Genomic DNA, 22,889 nt, shown 5'->3' with positions numbered 1-22,889 from the left:
AACTATAAATCACTACTAGAAATGACCTCAATGCAAGTAAAGAACTATCGTTATTAGGAACAATTAAAATTACTAGACAAATAGTCTTCAGGTTCAAAATTAAAATAATATATTTATTTATCATTAATAAATCGTTGTTAATTATAAATAATTAACAAAAAATATTATTTATTTATTTATTTATTGGATTTCTATGCCGCCCCTCTCCGAGGACTCATTATTTATGCTCTGGATATAGTGAAGTTCCACAAATACGTTTTACTATTTCTAAAAGGATCCCCAAAAGTGATAGAGCAAGAAATGTTACCAAATGAGAAAGAGGGGAAGCATACTTTTAAATAGATATGCATAAAAATGATTGTAAATCCACTTTCCACTTAATCTCTGTACAGTTACTTTGTTGTATAATTCAAAATCCATTCATATGGCAAGCAGTATAGAAATACAGTGTTCCCTCAATTTTCGCAGGGGATGCGTTCCGAGACCGCCCGCGAAAGTCGAATTTCTGCGAAGTACAGATGCGGAAGTAAATACACCATTTTTGGCTATGGACAGTATCGCAAGCCATCCCTTAACACTTTAAACCCCTAAATTACCATTTCCCATTCCCTTAACAACCATTTATTCACCATTATTACTGGTACTCACCATTGAATAAGACACTTAGTGATCCTGATATTTATAAACATAATTATTTATTAACAATAATAATTTTTTTTTGTTATTTATTTGCAAAAAATATTAGTATGGCGATGACGTATGATGTCATCAGGTGGGGAAAACGGTGGTATAGAAAAAAACCAGTGAAGTATTTTTTAATTAATATTTTTTGAAAAACCGTGGTATAGGCTATTTGCGAAGTTTGAACCCGCAAAAATTGAGGGAACACTGTACTGTATATTCATAAAGAGGTGGTTAATATAACTAAATCAGAATACCACTTTCGACACTTATCTCTTTTCTCCCTAAGATCAGAATCCTTTTTTGTGGGGTGGGTGGGTATCAGTTATTCTAGCAGCTGTTTAGTTTTATTTTTGTTTCTCATAGTGTAACAGCACGTGACTATAGTTTTGGTCTCAATGTCTTCTGAAAGTATTATTATTAAATGCATTTTTCATTTTAACCTGTGTATTCTTTGCTTTGCTGAATGATAATCTATAGAATGGTAGCAGTAAATCAGAAGACGGCTGTTTGTAGATTGATAAACATGGAAATATAGAAAACCAATGGCAAAAAAGAGAAGACCCATTGGTCCACTCAATTTGCCTTTGAAATTATTTTTTGTTTTTTGTTTATCAGACAATGATCATGTGTTTATCTCAAGCATATTTAAATTGATTCACAACATCTGCTGGATATATTTTGAGTCTCTTCATCTGGTCAGAGCAACTAAAGTGCTATTTAAATGTAGAATTAATGACTAAATAGATAAATGGCTGGTTATGTTGTGGTTGGCTCTGGCCCAGCTCCTGCCCCAGGGAATGTGGAGGTGGATGCAGGAGAAACTTCAACATGTCACAGGCCTGTGTTATTGCCGACAGAGTCAGTTCAGAGTTTAGTTTCCTCGGACGAAGAAGGTGGGAGTGACTCGGCAGAGGGGGACTTGGTACACAGCCCAGGCAGTCAATCTCCCTTATCTTCCATTGATTCGGATGAAGACGTTTTGGATCCACGCAAGCGCAAAATTATGCGTAGAAGAGACCAAGTAAGGACATATTACAGGAAATAAGAGCGGCCACCTGTGTTTGGGTGGGGCTCCAGTAATTAGGGCTGCTGCTATAAATAGCAGCATGTAGGTTTGGCCGTTGTGGAAGAGTATCTGATCGCAGTTCGTCAGGAATCCTGGGTTACTGGTTTCTGGACTTTGCTTGTTGATTTTTCACGCCGTTGAAAACAAAGCAGAGCAACGTGTGTGTATGTGTGTCTCACTTCGTTGGAAGAAGAAGGGGTGTGAAGTTTCTTCACAGCTGCTAGCTAAGTACTTAATGACTGCTTAAGGTTAATTGTACAGACTACCCGGTTGTTTTGGGACGAGTGGTCTTTGCAATACAAAAAGAGTGCTTAGTTAATTTTGAATTTTGGGATAAAGAACATTGTTTTGAATTTTCAAATGTGTGTGTGTCTGAAATTTGTACCCTTTAATTTTTGGGAGGCTCCTACCAGAGAGCCCGGCAGAACAGGTTATATATGTTTCATATTAGAGAACTGATTTATATGGGGCAGTGATGGCGAACCTTTTTTCCCTCAAGTGCCAAAAGAGCATGGGCGTGTGTCATCCCGCATGCACGAGTGCCCATATCCATAATTCAATGCCTGGGGAGGGTAAAAACAGCTTCTCTCACCCAGCAGTCCCTAATCTTTCCGGATCCATGGACTGGCAGAGGATAGCCGCGGGAAGGCAAGGGTTGCGCGTGGGAAGTCTAATATCACACATGGAGCTTTGCTTGCTTGCCTAAAGCTTGCATGGCCCTTTTCAAACAGATTGCAAACCAGTAGCAGTTTGTCGACTGGCAGTAGGAGACCCTTGCTATAAAACATTTAACAAATATTTTATAGGTAATTAATATGCAGTATTTATTTATTATTTGGACTTGTATGCCGCCCCTCTCCGAAGACTCCGGAGTCCTTAACTTTTTGTCTTTTAACACCAACATCAACACTCCACATGCTGCACTGGCTATCGATTAGTTTCTGGTCACAATTCAAGGTGTTGTTTATCACCTTTAAAGCCCTACATGGTTTAGGGCCTGACTATTTACGGGACGGTCTCCTGCCACATACTCCCAGAGACTCATTAGATCGCACAGAATCGGCCTCATCCAGGTCCCGTCCACTAAACAATGTAGGTTGGTAGGATCGTGGGGGAGGGCCTTTTCTGTTGCTACACCGGGAACCAACTCCCCCCACCCCGATATTCGCACTGCTCCCACTATTGGCCTTTCAAAAAAGCTGCTAAGGCCTAGCTTTGCCGACAGGCCTGGAGGCCGCAAATCTTAGCATCTGACGCACCTGAATTATTCTTGGTTGGTATGTATGTCGTTATTAGACTGGATTCAGGTGTTTTATATGGGGTTATTTTAGTTGGGTTATAATTAGGGTTTTGTAATTTTTGTTATGTTTGACTTCTTTTTTATTATTGTGCTATTGTATTGTATTGCTTTTATTGTTGAAGCCTCCCTGAGTCCCACGGGATTGGGCAGCATAGAAGTCTAATAAATTAGATTAAATTAAATTAAATTAATCAAATACAGTATTAGTTTGGTGATATGACATTGCATAAGCTGGGGAATCTTTACTCATCTGAGCCACGTGCGTAATTGAGGAGATACTTTCTTAATTCTCAAACACTAGGGTGGGTGTGGGGAGTGGTCCTATTATGCAAATTTTACAGCATTTTAACATTTTTTAGAATTATAAAAACTAGTCAGAAAAATAAATGGCAAATTATGCATTTTACTGGACGCATAATTTCTGTGATCAATTGCAACATAATTCTTTTAAACTCAAAAATTCAAAAAAAGACAAAGATATTAGCAATGATGAGAATTTTCTATGAAGTCTATACACAAATTTGTTAAATAATATTTTTGCTAATTTTGATTATTACATTAAAAACCAAAAATATATGGCCCCCTATCAAGCTACTTGATTAAAATTCATAGAGAGACTTACATCTTAATTTATCCATAATCTTTCCTCCACAAAGTGTTGCCAGGGCCATTTTGACAGCAAACACAGATATTTTTCCATGTCCTTCTCTATACAAAAAAACCAGAAAATAATTTTTGCATAGTTGCTGAGAAACATATCATAGATATCTGAGGCTTGCACTTCTTTTTCAAATTTGAGGCTATGATTCATAATAAATTGAGAACAAACCCATTTAAAACAATTTACCATCTAAATAAAAATGGAGATTCTTATTAACCGTCAAGTCTTGATTTTCTCCATTTCTCATTTTTCCAATTTCATTTTTCCCTTTATATTTTTTGCATTAATTTGTGAATATTTTCCAGTCTATGCAAAATTAATACATATGCAAATAATTTTCCATAATACAATGGATTTTTATATTTTTGCTCATATATGCATTTTTGTTTGAAATAATGTATATACAGTATTCTGTAAATTTTTAATCAAGGTGTACAAATTACAAAACTGCAAAATATGCTGAAAGATCATTACATTTCAGTTCAATTATGGATTTAAGAAATAAACACTGATTTAATTCCTCTTCTATCCTTGATTTTTTTTAAAAAATGATTTGCTATGAAGTATTTTGCTGAAGGCAAGGGCCATTTTCAAATTAAACTTGGTCTTTATGATTTCAGAACTGATTTCAAAACTGTGAAATCCGCTAGCATAGCAAGACACCAACAAACCGTTAACTAATTAATTCAGTCTGGAAATTGGCATCTTCATTTTGAATCACAACCGTAGATGTCAAAAGTGCTTTGATGCAGCACACTTTGGTGGATGAAGTAAAGACCTCACAACACTTTTATACAATATGAAAGACTTGGTTTGTATTACCTTCAATTACAATTTTTTTAGGACTCAGTATGTTGTACAGATCTGTTTGGTTGATTTGTGCTTCAATGTCTTATCTAGTCTCCAAGGCTTTAATTCAGCAATCAGATTCTTGGAGACAAGAACATTAGCTAAATTGTGGGACATTTTCTCTCTTGTTGTAATCTTTGCTTGTTGTTCTAATAAAAACTTCTTGGGACCCTCAAGATCTATGCATTTCTTTGTCGCAGTTAGGTTAATTCTAATCAAAGCATTGCTCATTGTAGAATTCATGTATTTTTTTAAATTCACATATAATAAATAACTAAATAATAAATAACTTCATTTAGTATCATTTGGTTCCCTGGACACATTCATGTAGTTTCTTGGCAAAATACAGAACCAGTTGGCTATTGCCTTTTTCCAAAAGTTTCCTGCGTCCCCAAATTTTCTTGTCTAGCCTTGGATCTCATAGCCAACTCCTAAGTAGGTCTGAACTGTTTATCCTTTTCAGCCTAGGGTGGTAGTTACTTAATGTACAGCACTTTTCTTCATGTAAACTTACTTGGGTATTTTTGAGATGAAGTACCGGCAGTTGTTTTATAAGGAAAAGATTTATAGAAGGAGAGGACTCTGCTTTGGCAGCAAATTCATCTATAAATTTTCCAAGGTGGATATGAGTATCTTCAATTCCAGCATGTGTTGATCATTGTTTTATGGCAGAGATCAGATACTAAAGAGAAGCGTAAGTGTTTTGGGGAGGGATGAATTATGGAAAAGTGTAAATCCTCTATAATGCTCTGGATCTGTGATTTCCATGGAAGAAATATTTTATTTTACAACACTTACTTGAGATTAAATACAATTTGGTAACACGAAAAGATGAATTGTGCAGTGATTCAGAACCTCAAATCTATTTAATTGGTGACTGTCTTCAGCTTGGAAGTGTTTATGTGTGCATATATGTAGATATGCTCATGTATGTTTGGACCATATGCTGCTATAAACATTGACAGTAGTGGGTTCCGTTAGGTATGCCTAATTGCGCATAGTTCTGTGGTTCTGGCACGTCAGTGGGTGTTCGAGCGAAATTTCATCGAGGTTTTTTGCTTCCGTGACTGTCGAAACACGCCTGCACATGCATCCCTGTGAGATTTTGCTACCTGCACAGGTGTAGGAAGCAAAATCTTGCTCGAACGTGTACTCATGCGCCAGAGCCACGGAGCTGCACGCAAGTAGGAGCACCAGTAGGAACCCACTACTGTTGTTAGATGAAAAAAAGGTTAGGACAACATTGCTACAATTGATTTACTCCTTTGCCTTATCTTTAATTCCTTAATGAAAGCTGTTACAAATTCCAAGTCTTCTATCTGGACACCTCAGAACCGCAATTCGCACAATTGAATGAATTGCTATTCCTGAGCAAACCGGAAAGACTCTCACTCGGAGATCAGTTACTCAGCTAAGAAAAACCTATGTAGCATTCACTGAGCATATTCTACATACTTAATTTCAATATTCTTTATTTAAAAAAACACCACTGTTTCACACCTTTCTTGGTTTATTGAATAGACGAACGTATATCATAGCGATCTAATTTTCACATCTATAATTTTGTGAGAGTGATTTGGCGGTGAACAACAAAGTATGTGTCCATGCATTTGCAATTAATTGCCTTTGTATTCTTGTTAGAATCAAAAATCCAGGATCTGCATATATACAAAGACCTTCCCCCCTTACTGTACAGCCTTTCACACACTCTGAAGGCCATGTTTCTGCAGCTTACTGACAATTTCTCCTTGGGGAGGGGAAGGGAGATATTTGGATGCTAACATATAGTGCCTCTGCTGCTTTTTCATGTGGAACAGTTGCTTTCCCACCAACTCAGCTGTTTCCATGGTGACTAAGCTGTACTAGTTGATCTGGCTCAGGAAAGTACACAGTACCAAACGAAAGGTCCATCAAACGCACATTGGAGGGGACACAAGAGGGTGATAGGCAAATGGGAAGATAAATAAACTCAACAGAATGTTCTTTAATTGTGTTGATTTCTAACCAGTACGCTTCCAAAATAAAATGCAGTTAAGCAATAATGTAGTAATAGACCTCGCACAGAACAGAACAGATGCCAGTCAGTCCAGTTTGTAATTCCAGGCTATTCAGATGCCTTTAAGAATGACAGCAGCGTACTGATAGATCCTATATTCAATTACCATAATTTGCATATTCACATAGACCATTCATCTATGGAATAATATTAAGGAAATGCTTTAAATACATTTTTAAAAAGCTGTAACTTTGCATTGTAAGGAAGTGGTAAATAGCATGGATTTCAATGCTTTTTTCCCATTTATTTTTGCACAATTCACTGTACTAGTTGGAAAGAAAATAAAATTATTTGCAGTTGCAAAGGTAACTGTTGCAAAGGAATGCATCAAAAAGTATTACATTCAAATAATAAGCCAGTAGTTCATGTTATTACCGCAAAATAATTATAAGTAATATCCAAAAAACATAGAAGTTTCCTATTCTGATGTATCAGTTTCAGGTCAAAATAAACATTATATATTCCCATGAAACTTGTAGTAAAACTATTATAGTGTGTGTGTGTGAAATCTGGATTTTATAAATAATGGACGATAAATAATTCCCCGGTCCACTATTTTCTTTGTCAATTCACTGCCAGACAGATGTCTTTCCAACTGACTCCTGAATGTGTATTTGCCAATTCTTTGAAGAAAGTGAGATTGAAGGTAATATAGAAGAGGCGTTGGTCCTTACCTGATACACCTCTTCTCGTAGGGTGGAGCCAACATCCAACACCCAACTATGGGAGGACACTATCCATTCAGCCAATGAGGACTGAATCTGTCAAACCGCTCTTTGACAAAGACCGAGAGACAGACTCCTTGTGTTCTCCTAAGGTCCAGTCAACACAAAATAAAAGATCACAATTTGATGTACCAGAACCAGACTGACTTTGGGTGGGATTGGATATTGGCTCCATCCTATCAGAAGAGGCGTATCAGGTAAGGACCAATGTCCCTTCTCCATAGTGGGTGGAGCCAACCAAGTATGGGACATACCAAAGCTGTTTGTCCATAGGGAAGGGCTACGTCTGGTCAGAGGTCACATCCTGTGAGTGCACTTTCTGAGTCACCCAGTGTCCAAAGGCCGCCTCCGCCAAAATGAAAATGTCAATTCTGTAGTGGTGGATAAAGGGTGTAGGAAAAGCCCAAGTGGCTGCCCTGCAGACCTCCTTGATGGACACTGATGTGGACCACGCTCGTAGTCGACCTGCACACTGTCGGAGACCTGCACACTGTCGGAGCTGACCTGCACATTGAGTGTGCCATGACCTGGATAGACTGGGTTAAGGACTGGAGGTCGTAAGCTTTAGATATGGTACTGCACAACCAATGACCAATTGTGGAAGGGAAAACCTTCTAGCCCAAGGAATCGGGTTGGAAAGAGACAAAAAGGGTCTTCATTCTGTGCAACATGGATGTGCACTTGATGTAAACTTTGAGGGCCCTGCATACATTCTTTCCAAGGTGTGGCAGGGATTGTGGCAGAAATTTGGGAACAAAAGCTCCTGAGCCCTGTGAAAGATGGAATTTACTTTAACCATAAAGGTCTGACCAATAGGGTAGCAAACTCCGAAATCCTCCTGTCTGAGGTGATTGCCACCAGAAATGCCACTTTAAAATAAAGGTGACAAAGGGATGATGATCTTAACGGCTCATAGAGGGCTCCCATTAGGGAGTTGAGCATCTTGGTAAGGTACCATGTGGGGTACTTGTGGAGCCCCAGAGGGCACAAGTTAGTGCCCCCCTCAAAAACCGGCGAATTGTATGGTGTTGTGACAAAGTCTAGGGAACCCATTGACAACACGGAGGACAAAGCTGCTTGCTACCTGCCACCTCATTGTATTGGGTGATAGTCCCTTGTTGAGCCCCTACCACAAGAATTTAAGCAATTTCACCATTGTCAGTTCAACTGGCGAACAGTCCTCCCCAGAACACCAGGAACAAAAGGCTTTCCAGTGGGCCAAGTAAATCCTCTTGGTGGAAGGCCTTCTGGAGGACAGAAGGGTACATATGATGTAGTCAGACATGGCCTGGCTCTTCAAAGCGCCCCGTTCAACCGCCAGGTATTCAGTTAGTACCATATGGAGTCCAGGTTTACCAATGACCCCTGGCTTAGCAAAGACTCTGTCATGGGGATCTGCCATGGTTGACAAAAAGACCTCAGGTCTGTGACCCAAGGCCACCTGGGCCATTGAAGAGCCAGCAGTTCTGCCCTCTCCTCCAGAATCTTGCAGATGTCCTTGGGGACGAGAGGCAGCAGGGGGTATGCATACTACAGGTCAGATGGCCAATTGCCATGGGAAGCGTCTGACCTTTCCACGCTCTGGGTCTTGTATCAGGTATAAAATATGGGCAGTTGGGTATTCTCTGGTTGGGCATTCACTGGGTTGGCAAAGAGGTCCACCACACATAGGCTGAATCTGTCTGTTAGGGCTCTGAAGATGGAGGGATGGATACTATTGTTGTGCGGCTGCGCCAATCCACAGTGACACTGGACACTCTGGATATATGGTCTGCCGAAAGAGACAACCAACTGCGTTCCGCTGAAAGACCTAGGGTGTCAGGACATGGTGCCCCCCTGCCAATTGATACTGGCTTTTTCAACCACATTGTTGGTACGGATCAGTACATGCTGTCTGGCAATCGGATGCCTCAACTGTTTGAATGCCAGGCAGAAGGCGAGGAGCTCCAGCCTGTTGATACTGAACCATGATTCCATCAAGGTCTATCTGTGCTGGGTGACGGTTCACTGGGCATGAGCCCCCCAACCATACAGGCTGGTGTCCGCTGTGATGATGATTTTGCGTGGTTCCTGGAAGAAGCAGCCTTTCATGATGGCAGGGTAAATCCATCACCTCAATGGACATCCGGAGGCAGCAGAACTTTGGGCACCAATGTGCTTCATTCCACCCTCTGGAAGGGTAAGAGAAACCACTGCAATTCCCTGGAATGCAGGTTTACCCAATGGATGATATTGATGGTGGAAATTGTTTTACCCAGGAGCATGGAAAGCAGGTTCAGTAGGGTCCTGTGCTGCTGTAGGACCTGCTATGTTAATTCAGAAATGCTATCCTGCTGCTCCTGGGAGTGCTATTCACTACAGAGAATCCACAATAGCCCCTACGTGGATCAGGCAAGGTTAATCGAGACCCTGTGGTGTTAAACAGTGTGCACGCATGCTTTTTTGGTACCCAAGGAAAAAAAGGTTCACCATCACTAGTCTAGGCCAAGCTGATCATCAGCTTGGGATCCCTATGATCGAGATCCCATGGAATAATTTGAAGAATATCTGTTGGAGCACCACCCCGACGGTCTTCATATGACCATGTGTGTGCAGGGATTGTCCAGAGACAGTGTTGTTGTTGGTCATCGGGAGTCACATTATCTTGCACAGGGCTTGTGCCATCCTGAGTGAGTTGACCAATATTGCCCGCATGGGAGGGTGAGTCCAGGGCCCAGGCATGGTTGGACCTGGTGCAGATCTTTTCCAGAGCTTTGTCCCTGCGGTATTTGTACCATTGGATTGCCTTGGGGGTCTTAGCTTGAGAGTGACCCTCTGAGGAGACCTTACTATGTGCCCTGCCTTGACTGGAGGGGCACGGGGTCAGGTTCCCCTTTGGACCTAGAGGCATTGTGGGCCTTCTTTAGCCATTTGGATAAATTTGCTTTTGGGGGCTTGGCCTGGCTGCTGTTATCCGCCATAGCATTGAGACCAGGATCTCGTATAATGGCGGCCTCCTTTGTGCTGTTTCTTCTTGGGACTGAAAATGGCTGTTGCCTCTGCCCTCTTGTTCTGGTGAAACAAAATGGCTGCTACAATTGTTGGGCAGATTACTGCTTGGCAAAATGGCCACTGTTGCCAGGCAGTTTATTCACCTGCAAAATGGCCACCGCCACATTGCAAGGCTTACCTTTTTCAACTGTCAGACTTTCGATTAATTCAACTGGCAGGGCAGCCAGGGGCAGAAATATAGAGCAAAACAGTTGGAACCGGTAATGTGAACAGCCAAGGTTCCAGCTGGTGACCGTAGCAGCTTCTAATATGGGCGGAGCCAAAGGACTCCTTCGGGGCTAGGGCAGCTAGCCACACAAGCGGAAAGCTCCTGTGGCTCTTTAGTTTGAGCTGCTTGCCCCTGCCAATGCAGGATAAGAGCACAAGTCTCTTCTGGCTGTGGGTCATTCGAGTGATTAGCTCCTGTGGCTGGAATGTTATTGCCAGTGAATGGAGGGCAAAGTACCTGCCAGTGGCAATTAGCTGTGAGGCATGAAGCCTGTAATAGCGCCCACTCCGCTGCCAGACCCACAATGCCTGAAACAGTCGGTAGTAAGGATGGAGCTGCAAGCTACAAAGGCTGGTCGGAAAGGGGAAGTCCACCCTTTCCCCCACCTGTGACTTCAGATGGCCTTGGCTGAAGGCTGGGCACTAAGGAGCAGTGACAGCTTCAGCGTCTCCAAGCTATATTAATGGGAAGCTGCTGAGAAAACAAACTCACTATTGACGAATCCTGACTTGAAAAAGGAGTGGGAAATTATTCCAAGCTGGGAGAAAAAGAACACATCCTTCCAGACCTAGGCCTAAGTCAAAGAGGGGGGAAATGGAGGCAGAGACAGAGATCTACAATCCTCATTGGCTGAAGGGACGGTGTCATCCCATTCTTGGAATTTGGCTCCACTCACTATGGAGAAATGTGTAATTTTCAGTTCTGTATAAGGTCCTCATTTTTTTTTAAATTGGCACTTTGCTCAAGAGCTAATGCTTTTCAACAACTAATAGGAAAACAAGTAGGTATTCATTATTATTAAAGGAACTTACGGATCAAAAGCTGCCAGCAAAAAGTTGAGCAGTAAACTGATGGATTGTTCAACATTAATCTGGTGGGTTGTTGGCATACGTTTGTTGAGTTGGTAAAAAATAGTGGACAGCACAGCTTCAAGTCGAGCTACATTCAACTCTATAGTTGGGTCCAAGTTGTTCAAAGAGTTTTCCCGCAATGCTTCTATAACATTCCAAATGTCCACTAGGTGCACTATGGATAAATTCAAAAACAATAGTTAAGTATTGGACAAAACAAAATCATGATACAGAATTCTTATATTATATTCAGGTATTCACAGAAAATCATAAGAAAAGCTCATCTTTACGTAGCTCCTTCATCCAAAAATTTAAGTGATAGCTCAAGGACAAAAAGATATTAACAAAATTGAACGGGTCCAAAGACGGGCTACAAGAATGGTGGAAGGTCTTAAGCATAAAACGTATCAGGAAAGACTTAATGAACTCAATCTGTATAGTCTGGAGGACAGAAGGAAAAGGGGGGACATGATCGAAACATTTAAATATATTAAAGGGTTAAATAAGGTCCAGGAGGGAAGTGTTTTTAATAGGAAAGTGAACACAAGAACAAGGGGACACCATCTGAAGTTAGTTGGGGGAAAGATCAAAAGCAACATGAGAAAATATTATTTTACTGAAAGAGTAGTAGATCCTTGGAACAAACTTCCAGCAGACGTGGTAGATAAATCCACAGTAACTGAATTTAAACATGCCTGGGATAAACATATATCCATCCTAAGATAAAATACAGAAAATAGTATAAGGGCAGACTAGATGGACCATGAGGTCTTTTTCTGCCGTCAGACTTCTATGTTTCTATGTTTCTAATAAGATTTATTTTGATATAATAATTAATTATTAGTTTAATTATAATTAAACTTTAGAATTTTGAATTATATAGTGATTTTGAACTACACTGAGATGGGAGTCGTTTGGTTCTTGTGCTTTTGTCTTATTCCTTTGCAGTTAGAAATTCTTCTGATCTAATGAAGTTCTCTTGGGCTTATTTTTTTTTATGATGGATTGATTGACATATCCTTTTTTTTATTTTCTGATTTTCCTCCTAGGTACCTTTAATTCAAGACTGTTTTTGCATTATTATCTGTATAATGTTTAACTCGGTTCTTAGACATGGCAACTAAGAGATATTCAGAACATAAATGCCAGCTTTACTGACATTAGCCTGAAGTCAATAATAACTGTACAAAGAGTAGAGCTCTTTTAAAGTTATGATTAGGAAGCAATTATATTATTTTTTACTTTTAATTAAATGTAAATGAAATGAAATTTCAGTTTTATCTTGGCTCCTCCTATCATTTTTTGCTTTCAGGACATCATATTGTGACCTAGCATCATGTGTGATTCTTTTTCCATATGAGTGTTTAATAATAATAATAATAACAACAACAATAATAATAATAATCATCATCATAGTAATATATTAGATTTGTATGCCGCTCCTCTCCAAAGACTTGGGGTGGCTCACAACAACAATAAACAATTTAGTACAAATCCAATAATTAAAAACTGACACTAAAACCCACTATCATTTAAAAACAGTCAATACTACTCAATCATACCACACATAAATCTTACTAGTCAACAAGGGAATGCATCAATTATCCCATGCCTGGCGACATAGGTAGGTCTTCAGAGTCTCGCAGAAGGCGAGGACGGTGGGGGCAGTTCGAATCTCCAGAGGCAGTTGATTCCAGAGGGCCGGGACTGCCACAGAGAAGGCTCTTCCCCTGGGTCCCACCAGATGACATTGTTTAGTTGAAGGGACCCGGAGAAGGCCAACTCTGTGGGACCTAATCGTAGATTACTATCAACCATTAGAAACCTGCAGATGGTTCCACCCTATTTATTGAAGCTATGAAGTATGTATTCATTTAAAATGTGAAAGCAATGAAAATTCAGGAGGACCTAAAATAATCCAATTGTCTTCTCATCACCAAGAAATGAAGCTTTGCTGACAAAATATCCAATTAGCCCAGAAAGGAACTGTGGCAGATGGAGGCAAGGAGATACTATTTTTCAGTTGCAGTCCTGGCATAAAATAGAATTAAGGATTGCTCCACCATTTTAATGATTTACAGGATCTACTGAAAACAGCATTTCATGCAGGGGTGGGTTCTGGATACTTTGTGCACACCTGCAGTAATTAAGAAAATAACTTCTGAGCATGTGCAGAAGACAAATCCAAGATGGCAACGCCCACAGAGACACCAACAGAACTGGCTTTGTGATGTCATTGCCAAACTACTAACAGTTCTAAAGAATCAGTTAGATACAGGAAATAGTATAAGGGCAGACTAGATGGACCATGAGGTCTTTTTCTGCCGTCAGTCTGCTATGTTTCTATCCAATTCATTCCTAACCCAAATTAAAAACAACCAAAATGATGCCTGTATATGTAAACATCACCCAGTCAAAAAAACTGATAAAGGTGGCATGAAATCAGAGAAATTGCAAGAGATAGAGAGACTGTGTGAAGTTGCATCAGTAAGTAGAAATGGAATTTCAATACACTTGGATACATTTCGATGCAGCCATGTGTTGATGTAACACATCAAACATATTCTCTCTTTAGAAGAGAGACAGCTCCCTCTGGGTGCTTTTGAGATGTAGGAAAAAATGAGGAACTTTTACATTTTGTTGTTTATTAAATTTATTTTAGTCTTGCAAATGAAAGAAAATACACATGTCCCAGGATAATGTTGCATGATCCAATCTGAGTTGATCACTGGGACCTGAGGTTTGTTCTTCCAAGCTTTTGGTCTTGTGCTACAGCCCATCCTCAGGGAACTTCTCAAACTCCAGAACGTGTGCACTGGGCTTTTCTATGTGTAGTAGTTATGTGGTGCCCAGTTGTATGTGTCTTTTAGTTGTTAAGTGTGTGGTGTTGATGACTGGCTATTAAGTAGAATCTTATACATTCCCCATTTAGAAATCAGTCTTTCCAACTATTGGTATTCTCTTGATTTGCTGGACTTCTGCGTGCATAGTGAAAGATAAAACAGTATGTCTGACAATAGATTTGGGTAAGTTGACAAATTGCTCAACTGTTGGACTCCCAATAGGGTCACCCGGCTGAAGAATCCACATCTACATAAACTACAGGAAACACACTTTATGCTCATAAACCTCAGTTTGGTTTTGAGGTGCCATATAATAGAATAGAATACCCTACGAGACTAGACTTTCAATCCTGGGCCTAGAAAGTTTAGAACTAAGACGCCTTAAACAAGATCTAAGTATTGCCCACAAGATCATATGCTGCAACGTCCTGCCTGTCGGCGACTACTTCAGCTTCAACCACAACAACACACGAGCACACAACAGATTTAAACTTAATATTAACCGCTCCAAACTTGACTGTAAAAAATATGACTTCAGTAACCGAGTTGTCGAAGCGTGGAACTCATTACCGGACTCCATAGAGTCATCCCCAAACCCCCAACGCTTTACCCTTAGATTATCTACGGTTGACCTATCCAGATTCCTAAGAGGTCAGTAAGAGGCGAGTACAAGTGCACTAGAGTGCCTTCCGTCCCCTGTCCTATTGCTCTCCTATATCTCCTATACCTTTCTTCTATTCCTATATCTCTTCTTCTATTCTTTCATTTATATGTTCTATTACTATACCTTCTTTTCTATTACAGTGATCCCCCAGGTATTGCGATCCCGATCATTGCGAAATGGCTATATGGCGATTTTGCAACCCGGAAGTAAAAACACCACCTGCGCATGCGCGCCCTTTTTTCTATGGGCACGCATGCGTAGATGGCGCCGGGCAGATCAGATGCTGGGCGGCTTCCCTAGGTCTTCCCCCTCTTGCTGGCGGGAGGGCGAGCGGTGGGCATCAGCAAGGAGTTTCCCCACCGCCCACGCAAACTCCTCGCTGCCGCTCGCCCGCCCTTCGCCCGCCCACGCCGTTCATTCTTGCCGCTTCCCAGCTGAGTCCTGAAGCGAATTGGCTTCAGGACTCAGCTGGGAAGCGCGAGCGAGTGGCGCCAGCGAACGGCTTGTCCGCCGCCTGCCTGCCCGCGCGCCCGCCCTTCGCCCGCCCACGCCGTTCATTCTCGCCGCTTCCCAGCTGAGTCCTGAAGCCAATTCGCTTCAGGACTCAGCTGGGAAGCGCGAGCGAGCGGCGCCAGCGAACGGCTTGTCCGCCGCCTGCCTGCCCGCTAGCGAGGAGCCGAAGATTGGGTGCCGCGCGGCTGTTTTAAAACGTCGCCGGCGGCATGGGGGGCTTGCCAGCACCCCCCAGACCCCAAACCCGGATTTGGGGGGCTGCTAGGAAGCCCCCCATGCCGGCGGTGACGTTTTAAAACAGCCGCGCGGCTTCCCAATGAGTCCCGAAGACAAACGCGGAAGTTCGCCTTTGACGTTTGTCTTCGGGACTCAGTTGGCAAGCCGCGCGGCTGTTTTAAAACAGAAGTCCTCGCTAGCGCTGCGGAAGTAAAAACACCATCTGCGCATGCTTCGCTAAAACCCGATCATTGCTAGGGGTCCTGGAATGGAACCCTCGCAATGATCGGGGGATCACTGTATTTCTTAGATATATTTTACTATGAGTATCTCCTCTATAACCTTCATCATGTATTTTACTATGTGTATATAGATATACACCCACTAAAACCCTTATTGTGTATTGGACAAAATAAATAAATAAATAAATAAATAACCAATGAGATTTGGCTTTGCAATAGCGGCTGAACCCAAAACAAAGCCATCCTCTTCCTTTTTTTGACTAGTAAAAAATAGAGGGAAAAATAATTTAATTGCCATCTGACTTACATTCTCTATAAATGTGTAATGAAATACATGTAAATACATCTTGGTCCGCTATTGCCTTATTTTAAGTTTGTTAAAGTGGTTTTGGGGAAAATAATATGGTTTAAAGCCATTGAATGTAATTTTGACAGAGTTTGAAATATGCCAAACATTTGGAATTAATCATTTTTTGAAGAACTGTAGATTTACTGAGCATCAGCTGTAGCAAAGAAATATTATTTTATGATGGAAAGACCGTGCCATGCCAGATTTATGATCTTGGACTGGTGATATATGTTTACTTTCTGCCTGTGAACTTACTTTATTTCAATGCAATGGAAACACTGATCAATATTATTTTGTGTGGGCAGTGTTTAATATTCAGTCAATCAAATCTTTATTGCGATCACGTTTAATGTGTTTAAAAACTGAGATGTTTTGTATATATGTGCATCTGTTTGTTTGTTTTAATGTCCTTTCTGCCTTATCTGTTTTGGGGTTTATTTTTTGAAATCTTCTTTTTCTTTGCGTATATATTAAAGTGAAGAAATATATAGGAAGGTAAGTGAGATAAGAATATCCGAATATTGGCTGTGTGCTAAATAAAAGTTGAGCATGTATCTACAAATGATATATAGCTGTAATCATATTTTATATATCTATTATAGTTCTCTCAACTGCAGCAAAATCTTCAAGGACAAAACAATAAAGCAGTATACAGAAAAGTACTAGCTAACCAATAGATGGCTATTTAAAATAACTTCAAATCTGCCTGTCCATAAGAGGCTGTAGAAGCATTATAAAAATAAAACTATTAAAAGTATTGTAGCATGACAGGGAAAAGCAGAGGAGCTAAATTAGTATTATTTTTGCATCGGTCACTGGAAATTATTTATGTGCCAATTTATTAATTAATAAGACAGCAACTTGCTGTTTTCCTTCAAATGACTGAGATTTGTTTAACTTTAGTAAATATAGCAACCTAATTTATCATCATAATTCAGGCCAAGGGACTATTTTTTAGGGAATATAACTGAAGAGTACCTTTTCACTGATGTCTGCCTGGTCGGTCTGCGAGCATCTATTATTATTTCCTATATCGAAGATACCCTGGTTTAAAAAGTGGTTTCTTTTTAAAGAAAGAAGATTGCCAATATCAACATATTATCCAAAAGGGACAATAAAATTAGGAGAGACCAGGAAGTTGCAGACCAGTTTTATATCAAACAGATATAAAAACACAGTATAAAGAAACTGAATACACTGTCTCTGCCAAAATGAATAAAATAGCTAGGCTTGCTAAGGGAATAGTGATAATTAAAGCTATCATTGAGTAGAAACAGCTTGAAATTTCATATGAAAAGGGGAGCCCTGACTTGTTAGATAATAAATTTTATATCACTTCCTAAAGATGAGGTAATACAGATTCTATTTCTAATGGAGAGAGACCTATTACTAACCACTAGGTGGCAGTGGCCATTTTTTAGAAAAGAGCATATATTTGAGTTCTTATACATTAACCATATTAACTTTAGTTTAACACAAATAAAGATTTCTGCTGTTTCCTTAAAATAATTTATATCCATGCATCTGAATGAACATTGCAAAGACTTGGCTACATAGCTAGTGATACCATTTTTCACTCCCCTGTCTTATAAATTAAAGTATGAGCTAAAAGAAAGGGGAGGGGGAATGATTGAGTAGTATGCATAAAGCATGCATTTATTCTATACTGCTCAAAAAAATAAAGGGAACACTCAAAGAACACATCCTAGATCTGAATGAATGAAATATTCTCATTGAATACTGTGTTCTGCACAAAGTTGAATGTGCACAACAGCATGTGAAATTGATTATCAATCAGTGTTGCTTCCTAAGTGGACAGTTTGATTTCACAGAAGTTTGATTTACTTGGAGTTATATTGTGTTATTTAAGTGTTCCCTTAATTTTTTTGAGCAGTGTATTTTTATTACATGTGAATGGCGAAATCAGTTAAAAATAAATTCACCCTTGTTGTGTGAAGTACCGTAATTTATGCTCTTGTTATCTTTAATCCCATATTTGTAACAAACTGGCCTACTCTACAGGACTATAAAGATTACCAGGCTCATCTATGCAAAAGATGTTCAAGGGCATCTGCCAAGTTTGGATAAAGTTAAGATGGCATCAACAACAACAACAACAACAACAACAACAATAATAATAATAATAATAATAATAATAATAATAATCCAAAGTGCAGACTCTGTAAAGAAACAGATGAAACAATCGATCACATACTCAGCTGGTGCAAAAAGATCGCACAGACTGACTACAAGCATAGACATGATGCTGTGGCACAGATGATCCACTGGAACCTGTGCCGGAACTACCATTTACCGAAAAAGTGGTCGAAAATGAGCAAGCAAATCTACTGTGGGACTTCTGACTTCAGACTGACCAAATTCTGAAGCATAACACACCAGACATCCTGATTGTGGAGAAAAAGAAAGTATGGATCATCAACATCGCAATCCCAGGGGATAGCAGAATTGAGGAGAAGGAGCTAGAGAAATTAGTGAAATACGAAGATCTAAAAATCGAGCTGCGACGACTCTGGCATAAGCCAGTGAAAGTGGTCCCAGTGGTACTTGGCACACTGGGTGCAGCGCCAAAGGATCTCAGCGGACATTTGAAAACCATCGGAATTGACAAAATCTCCATCTGTCAATTGCAAAAGGCTGCTTTACTGGGATTGGCAAACATAATTCGCCGCTACATCAGGCAGTCCTAGGTGCTTGGGAAGCGCCCGACTGGTGATGAAATACGAAATCCAGCAGAGTGATCTCGTTTGCTGTGTTGTATTGACATAATAATAATAATAATAATAATAATAATAATAATAATAATAATAATAATTTATTACATTTCTATGCTGTCTCTCTCCGAAGACTCGGGGCAGCTCACAACATTAACGGCAATACAATACAGTACAAATCTAATGTTAAAAATTAAAAAGCTAATTTAAAATACATTATCATAAAAATCATCCACTACACAGTCATACACACTCAATCCAACTAGTCATAATACAGAAGTCAGAAAAGGGGGGGGGGCATTAATCCCCCCATGCCTGGCAACAGAGGTGAGTCTTCAGCATTTTGCGGAAGGCGAGGACGGTAGGAGCAGTCCTGATCTCTGGGGGGAGTTGATTCCAGAGGGCCGGGGCTGTCACAGAGAAGGCTCTTCCCCTGGGTCCCACCAGATGACATTGTTTAGTCGACGGGACCTGGAAAAGGCCAATTTTGTGGGACCTAATCGGCCGCTGGGATTCGTGCGGCAGAAGGCAGTCTCAGAGGTATTCTGGTCCAATGCCACATAGGGCTTTATAGGTCATTACCAACACTTTGAATTGTGACTGGAAACTGATCGGCAGTTGAACTGAAGTCTTGCTCTCTTTGTGCCATGAGTTGCACACAAAATAGGGCACAGCTTTGATTGAATGGTCACAGCTCTCATCTTTTTCTAAAAAAATCCCCACTCCTTGCTGAAAATGACTCTGGTGACAAGACTTTTTATCCACGTTTAACAGAATAACAGAAGGGACTTTGGAGCCTATCCTGAATAATAGGTTCAGTTCTGGGCATCAATCTTTAAGGATTCAAAGTTGTTAGGACAGCTTCAAATAAGGGATATGAAGATAAATCAGTGCTCGGAAATCAAGGTCTATGAAGACACACTGAAGAAGCTGGATATTTCTTGAAGAGAGACTGAAAGATTGGATATGATGAAATGAAGGAGACCAAGAATGAGTTGGGTCATTGTAGGTTGCAGAATATGGAACAGATATAACAACAGTTATTCCTACTTAGGGGTGGACTACTGCCCAGATGGGGGGGGGACGCAGTAAGGCAGCAAAAATGGAGCTCCACCCCAGAGCACCAAAATGCACTGAAAGATGTTGAAACAAAATGCAGGGTGTCCTGTATAAGCCACACCCACAGTGTGGTAGTAAAAATTTTGGTAGCCCTTCGCTGATTCCTACTGAATATTAGACCATGAAAAAAAAACCTAACAGTAACAGAAGTTTCTCAATGATCCAATTAATAACAATATATATTTTATTGGGTGGCTTCACACAGAGGTTTTTATGTGTGGGATGTTTTAACTTTGTGACTCCTGTGGCGGCCCCGGCCCTCTAGAATCAAGTCCCCCCGGAGATTAGAACAGCCCCCACCCTCCTTGTCTTTCGCAAGTTACTCAAGATCCACCTATATCGCCAGGCATGGGAGAATTAAGACATCTCCCCCAGGCTTTCTTATATTTTATTTTTGGTATGTATGTGTTGTATGGTTTTTAAATTGTTGGGGGTTTTTAATGTAATTTTATTATTAGATTTGTTCCATTGTTATACTGTTTTTCCTGTTGTTGTGAGCTGCCCCGAGTCTTCGGAGAGGGGCGGCATACAAATCTAATAAATTGAATTGAATTGAATTGAATAAGCAGGGATTGGGTTCAATGAGTAAATGGCTTCTCCAGCTCTATGATTATACTCTCTCTTAACACAAAAATACATTGCAAGTTATTACATGATTTGTGGAAACAATACAAGACACTATCAACAACACATCACCATCCTTCATCCATCCATCCACCCACCCACCCACCCACCCAATATGATGCAGTTGAATTATATGATGGAAATAATCTTCCTTCCCAAGAATCTTTTATTCATACTTTTCTAATAATCTGCCTAATGCCTGTTTTTAAAGTGCAAATTCAATTCTTTGAAAAGTTATATCTGTTACCTATTTATTTACATCTCTGCAACTTCGGAGAGGGGCAGCATACAAATCTAATAAATTATTATTATTATTATTATTATTATTATTATTATTATTATTATTTCTATAGGTAATCTGAAATGAAATTATAATATAGCCATAAAGCTTGACTTTACCATTTTGTACTGGATTACCCTTATTATAGTTGTTAAAAGATGGTGGCTTTATGACAACAGCTTGAAAATAACAATTGGGGCAACCTATCTTTGTTTATATATGGGCTAAGCTGACCTAATGCAACTGGAACTGATGAGCAAATGTGATTTGTGGCTGGAAAATTCAAAGAGAAGTGTTCAGTTACTAAATTTGAAATGATTGCCTGTGGCTCGTCCAAGATAAAATAAAAGGTTAATTAGTTAGAGCTACCAGATCGCGGCTCCTGGATAAGAGTAAAGAGTTTTGCTGGATTTTTCCAACTCAGTTCTAGGAGCCTAAATTACTTGTTGGAGAATAATTGACTGTTGACTGGAGGGGCACTGGAAAGAACAACATTTCAGTACAAAGTCAGAGAATCCAGCTGGGAGAAGGTATAAAGACCAGAGTTTGCTGCAGATCATGTTTTCAAGTAGGTAAAAGAAGGGGATTCAAACAATGGTGCAACCAAAAGGTGAACCTTCACAAATAGTACTGAAAATATCTGAATCATACAAAAAACCAAACAGGGGATATTCAGCCAAAGAAATACATCTTTACAGCAGATATTCTGGGTATGAGTCTCAAAGGGAAAGAGGAGAGAAATCTGTTCTGAAAGGGAAATCAGTTTAATCAAAACCCCAACATATTCCAATCAGCTGAGACAAACAATCAGCTGAGTTTCTACCATGTAGAGGATTTGACTGGGATATCTGAGGTCTTCTTACATCTTCTTTGTCCAAGTAGCAATGCTTTTAAAAGGAAAGATATGAAGAATAGCTATAATACTTCTTTCTTTTTAGGTGGAAGTAATTAATATAGATTAGAAACAGTGAAATGAGAAGGAATTTAAAACATCACATGCATGCTGACATTTATGTATTTATAATCCACATGAGCATAGCAAGAACTAAATCGAGGAGGAATCCACATAGATGGGTTTTTATTTGCAATCAAGTTTGCTCTTAGAGGTTCTGAAAATGAATGGCAAATATTTTCCAGGAATCAAAGAAAACATTAGGTCAATGTGTTTTTCAATACTGGCTACTTTAAGATATGTGGAATTTGATTCCCATACCGGTCAATGTGACTAATCGCAAATATAATGAGGAAGGCAAAGAAGAGCTAAAAGTAAGACAGGCATGGAAGTGAATAGTTTTCCTTCATAGTCAGCAAAGCATTGTTCTATTTCCCATGAAAATCATGACATTGTTCTAGAACTAAAGCAAGAAACAAAACACGACACCCTTTCCTTAGAAATGTGAAGAGTAAAGGAATACAGTTAACTCCAAGATTCCCAAATTAAACACCATCAAAGATATGAACTCTTGATTTGGCTGCTTTAATTAAAGAATAATCAACTTGATCTTGTATTTAAAGTTTCTAACTATCAACTGTTTGTTCTCATATAAGGAAATCATCTATCTTTGCTCTTTCTCTAGTTCTCACTATAGAATAATTACACAGCAAACTGGCGGTCAGCAAGTCTGGCGGTAGCTCTCCAGCTGTATAATAACACTTTCTTGAATGATTTTAATTATTGCATGTGGCTACACTCTGACTCAGTGGTTATAGGCTAGTGTAAAAAAAACCTGGCAGATTTTGGCTAACTAAACACTTTTTAGAATGAGTGATTAAAAATAAAACGAAAAAACCCTGCACTGTGAGCCTATAAAGCATTTTAGACTAAGGGAAACTGAACAGTAGTTTTGAAATTCCAA

At 39.8% G+C, this 22,889-nt stretch overlaps 1 protein-coding gene across 10 annotated transcripts in view; it reads right to left on the bottom strand.

Moving 5' to 3' along the window:
• The window catches only part of DTNA (dystrobrevin alpha), a 202,305-nt gene that overhangs the window by 52,798 nt on the left and 126,618 nt on the right, over positions 1–22,889 (bottom strand). For all 10 annotated transcript variants that reach the window (XM_070747721.1, XM_070747719.1, XM_070747716.1 and 7 more), the window contains 2 exons: positions 11,413–11,626; positions 3,673–3,758 (listed from right to left, as the gene is read on the bottom strand). In XM_070747721.1, the coding sequence (XP_070603822.1) occupies positions 3,673–3,758; positions 11,413–11,626 (300 nt within the window). The remainder of the gene's footprint in view (positions 1–3,672; positions 3,759–11,412; positions 11,627–22,889) is intronic.

Source organism: Erythrolamprus reginae, chromosome 3, assembly GCF_031021105.1.
Source record: "Erythrolamprus reginae isolate rEryReg1 chromosome 3, rEryReg1.hap1, whole genome shotgun sequence".
NCBI classification, from domain to species: Eukaryota; Metazoa; Chordata; class Lepidosauria; order Squamata; family Dipsadidae; genus Erythrolamprus; species Erythrolamprus reginae.
This window is presented reverse-complemented; position numbering and strand designations above follow the sequence as displayed.